This window comes from Lepeophtheirus salmonis, unplaced genomic scaffold, assembly GCF_016086655.4.
Source record: "Lepeophtheirus salmonis unplaced genomic scaffold, UVic_Lsal_1.4 unplaced_contig_15789_pilon, whole genome shotgun sequence".
Taxonomy (NCBI): domain Eukaryota; kingdom Metazoa; phylum Arthropoda; class Copepoda; order Siphonostomatoida; family Caligidae; genus Lepeophtheirus; species Lepeophtheirus salmonis.
In genome coordinates this window covers 1,503-6,264 of record NW_027291614.1, presented here as the reverse complement: position 1 = coordinate 6,264, position 4,762 = coordinate 1,503, and the positions used below count along the sequence as shown (strand labels likewise).

The 4,762-nt window shown below is 36.4% G+C and overlaps 1 protein-coding gene across 1 annotated transcript; it reads left to right on the top strand.

Annotated features, from left to right (window-relative positions):
* Positions 1-348: 348 nt before the first annotated feature.
* On the top strand, positions 349-2,515 carry LOC121131052 (uncharacterized). The gene is made up of 3 exons (XM_040726622.2): positions 349-501; positions 557-943; positions 1,017-2,515. The coding sequence occupies exons 1-3, from the start codon at positions 490-492 to the stop codon at positions 2,274-2,276; spliced, it is 1,659 nt and encodes a 552-aa protein (XP_040582556.1). The 5' UTR covers positions 349-489; the 3' UTR covers positions 2,277-2,515.
* Positions 2,516-4,762: the final 2,247 nt, after the last annotated feature.

Genomic DNA, 4,762 nt, shown 5'->3' with positions numbered 1-4,762 from the left:
TATTTATTCATAAGACAAGAATTCCCATATTGTGTATCCACCTTACTTCAGGTAAACCACTGATCCCCTCCATATTGATGTATTATATATATTTATTACTGAAATATGAAATATTATGAAATGTCTCCCTTCTTATTTAGTAGATTTATGTAGGAAAATAAATGAACATGAATGTTGAAGATCCTACTGACACACAATCAAACAAATATCCTTTATTTTGTGAAAGTTATGTACCAAGAAGATAGAAGATTGCATAGCAACATTCAAGAAGAACAACCCCTTAAATTGCAGGGAGAGTGCGTTTCTAATCACACAATACTTACATTCAGGACAAATAAACAACTTTTAAAAAATCATAATAACCAAATCTGACCTGAAAAAATAAATACTTTGTTCCTCAACTACATAGATAAATAATATGACCTAAGGTATATAAATGAAGGGAAATCCAATTCGAATCAACAGTCCTCCCAAGAACATCATCCAAGTATGAAGTTAAAGGTACATACATCCTTTAGTCAGCCATCGGTACTTCATTTCATTTACTTATTTACAGCATTCCCTGACCCTCATCGTCCTTCTCTCTGCTCAAGCACTTGCTTATCCAAATCCAGACTTTGCTTCAAAAAGCAAGACTGGTGATCAAAAGTGCACTCTTGTTCGATCCAAGTCTCCCTCTGGTCCCCTCTGCTTCAATGAGCCAGAATGCAAGGACGAATGCACCAAAGCAACTAAGCAAGTGTGTCAACCCGTCCAGGAAAACAAGTGTGAAACAAAGGAAGAAAAGTCTTGCAGCACCGTCAATGAGGAAAAGTGCACAGACAGCTTCAGAAACGAACTGAAGGAACAATGCCGCACAATTCAAGAACAGAAATGCAAAACCGTTTTCAATCAAGAATGCAACACCGTCAATGAGGAAAAATGCCAAGTCATTTACGACACCGTAAGTCATTCTTTTGTTTTTTTATAAACCCGACTCAATGCTGAATCAACACATCACAAAAATACTTATTCAGGTCAATGAAGATGTTTGCAACACAGTAACGACTCAAAAATGTGAAACTGTTGATGAACAAAAGTGCAGAACCATCACCGAAAAGGATTGCACAACCGTTTTGGACACAGAGACCACTGAAAACTGCCAAGAAATCCAAGACCAAGAGTGTGCCACCGTGTCCAAGTCTGTAGATGAAACTGTTTATGAGACCCAATTCGAAACAAAGTGTGAGACCTCCTACGAAAACGAATGTAGAACCGTAATTGAAAACAAAGTCGAAAAAGTCCCTGACCAAGAGTGCAGTATTGTCAAGGAAAATAAATGCAAAACCATCTGGGAAAAGGTCACTGACAAAAAGTGTTCTACTACTCAGGAAAACAAATGCACACAAAAATTAGAGGTATCTTACAAAAACGTTGATGAAGAAGAATGCACAAATGTCTACGAGGATAAATGTGAAACCGTCTACGAAAAACAATGTAAGCCCGTCTATGAAACAGTCTGCTCGAATCCCACTGAGGGAAACACTGGATACAACGCTTTGGACACAACTTATGGTATTCCTTCATCACCTGTTTGTAAGCAAGTCTCTAAAGAAAAATGCTCAGATGTTCCAACTACCAAGTGTAGCAAAGTCCCCAAAACCCAATGCTCCGTTGTTTCAAAGAAAGTTCCTGTTAAATCTTCAAAACAAGTTTGCAAACAGGTGCCAACTGAAACTTGCAATGACGTTGTTCGTAAAATCCCCAAAGAGATCTGCAATGATGTCTCTGTTGCCAAATGCAAGCCCATCCTTAGAAATGTCAACAAAAAGGTTGCCACACAAAAGTGCAGCAAAGTGCCCAAGAATAATTGTCGTAATCTTCCTAAACAAGTTCCTCGTGTCATTTCAAAACAAGTCAATGAAAAGGTCTGCAAGCCTGTGTCCAAAAAGATTTGCAATCCCCTTACTCGTAAGGTACCCAAACAATCCTGCAGAGATGTTCCACGTGAAATATGTAGCACCGTTCCAAAACAATCATGTTCACAAGTCCCCGAAAAGAAGTGCAACACTATTGCCAAGCAAGTTCCAAGAAATGAATGTAAGACCGTTTCTCGCCAAGAATGCAAGAACGTTCCCTCTCAATCCTGTCAGAATATTCCTCGTCAGAAATGCGAGCAAGTGCCTCAGAGAGTAGCTTCTAAATCCTGCAAGCAAGTGCCAGGAGGTTTGCATCAATGTTCCCAATACTTCGTGCAAGAACGTAACCGTGGACAAGTGCTCCAACATGGTCTTTGACAAATGTGAAAAGAAGTGTGAGGATGCCTATTGGTGCAAGGTCTGTCAATGAGAAGCTCCCTTCAATTAGTTCCTTTTCCCCCAACAAATATGAAAAATTCATTCATCCAATGAATGCACCGTCCAATATTTTCTATGAAAATATATTCCATATTTAGATCTCAGATATGCTATACAATTCACAATTACACGTAATAATGTTGACTGATCTTTTAAATAAACCATCCTAAACCGATAAATTTATTTTTTCCGTTAATTTACACCAAAGATAGGACCAGAAATGGTTTTTTGATTCTTCTTTTTTTCTCAGAGGAGATGTTAAAACACTCATGACTGATTAATTAATGAACCGTTAAGGGAAGGATACACGCAAAAAGCCTTTTTCTCGTCTAATTATTATACTTTGATTTTCTTACACACATCCCTGCTTTAGTTATGACTTATATACTTTTCAAAAAGATTGTAATAAAAAGTTTGCCTTCCTGGTCATAACTTTAGATAAAAATCCAATTTAAGAATGATTCAATACCATAAAAATTGCTCTTTTTTTTCAAACCAAAACTCAATCGTACAAGTAGAAAAGCCCAGCCTGTATATCAAAAAATCATTGTTATCAATTATAATATCATTAGGCATAAAGATTATTCATTTTAGACAAAACTCATGGATTGACGAACAAACCATTAGCAAAAGCGTGATTACCATTCGTTAGGATCCAGGATGTATTAGAAGAAGAAGCGTTTGGCTGCGGAAACAAACCACTGAGAGGATTCGGGGAGGCAGTCAAACCTTTAATCTTGAACTTGGATTTTTTGTTAACTGAAGCATATTTATCAAACCTACATAATTATACCAATTTGAGCTGTGTACCTCAATATTTTCAAAAGTTACTTCATTTTAAGTGCTAATATATTGTATTAAACATTTGTGTTTGTAAATCATGGAAAGATTATATTAATACTTTGGCTGGAAATGAAAAGGATATTTTTCTAAAATTGCTGAAAATTTTCTTTTGAATCCAAATTTCAAACCAAAATTAAAATTGATTTTAACACAAGAGAGAATCTCATCAGGATATACAGACAGGTAGATTCATTTCTGAAGATTCAGTGGATGGTGAAATCTTCACAGTCTGAATTTATGAAAAAAATCACGGGGTGCACTGTGTGCGGTCCTCCCTAATGTATATCGTAAATATATTTTTGATCAAAGAAATAACAATGTGATCGTATTAATGAAATATTGTAGGCGTTTTGTATGTATACTGAAGAACACTATTTTTGTTTTATTATGTTATTGCTCTCTGATAATATACATAAAATTTTTGTAGTGTTTCTCCTTCTGTTTTTTTATTCATTATATAATAGTTTGTCGGTTTAAGCCTCCCTTTGAAGTGGGGCATTCTTACCTCTCTTGGTGTAAATTGTTTCAAAATGTATAATAAAATAAAATATTTTCCATGCAACCAAATGTTATTTTAAAATGTAGAAGGTTCTCCTCTAGAGCAGTAATTCATTTTATCCTCCAAAATCATGATTTAATTTAATACTACACGGAAAAAATGAAAAATATTAAGAAATACATTTTATACAACGTTTATCGGTTTAGGGATGGTTTATTTAAAAGATCAGTCAACATTATTACGTGTAATTGTGAATTGTATAGCATATCTGAGATCTAATATGGAATATATTTTCATAGAAAATATTGGACGGTGCATTCATTGGATGAATGAATTTTTCATATTTGTTGGGGGACAAGGAACTAATTGAAGAGAGCTTCTCATCGACAGACCTTGCACCAATAGGCATCCTCACACTTCTTTTCACATTTGTCAAAGACCATGTTGGAGCACTTGTCCACGGTTACGTTCTTGCACGAAGTATTGGGAACATTGATGCAAACCTCCTGTGGCACTTAAGCTTGCAGGATTTGGAAGCTACTCTCTGAGGCACTTGCTCGCATTTCTGACGAGGAATATTCTGACAGGATTGAGAGGGAACGTTCTTGCATTCTTGGCGAGAAACGGTCTTACATTCATTTCTTGAACTTGCTTGGCAATAGTGTTGCACTTCTTTCGGGGACTTGTGAACATGATTGTTTTGGAACGGTGCTACATATTTCACGTGGAACATCTCTGCAGGATTGTTTGGGCACGAGGTAAGGGGATTGCAAATCTTTTTGGACACAGGCTTGCAGACCTTTTCATTGACTTGTTTTGAAATGACACGAGGAACTTGTTTAGGAAGATTACGACAATTATTCTTGGGCACTTTGCTGCACTTTTGTGTGGCAACCTTTTTGTTGACATTTCTAAGGATGGGCTTGCATTTGGCAACAGAACATCATTACCAGATCTCTTTGGGGATTTTACGAACAACGTCATTGCAAGTTTCCAGTTGGCACCTGTTTGCAAACTTGTTTGAAGATTTAACAGGAACTTTCTTTGAAACAACGGAGCATTGGGTTTTGGGACTTTAACTACG

Excerpts from the sequence above, each read along its gene's own strand:
- LOC121131052 (XM_040726622.2), top strand. Across the intron at positions 944-1,016 it reads GCCAAGTCATTTACGACACC|GTCAATGAAGATGTTTGCAA; the intron begins GTAAGTCATTCT and ends ATACTTATTCAG.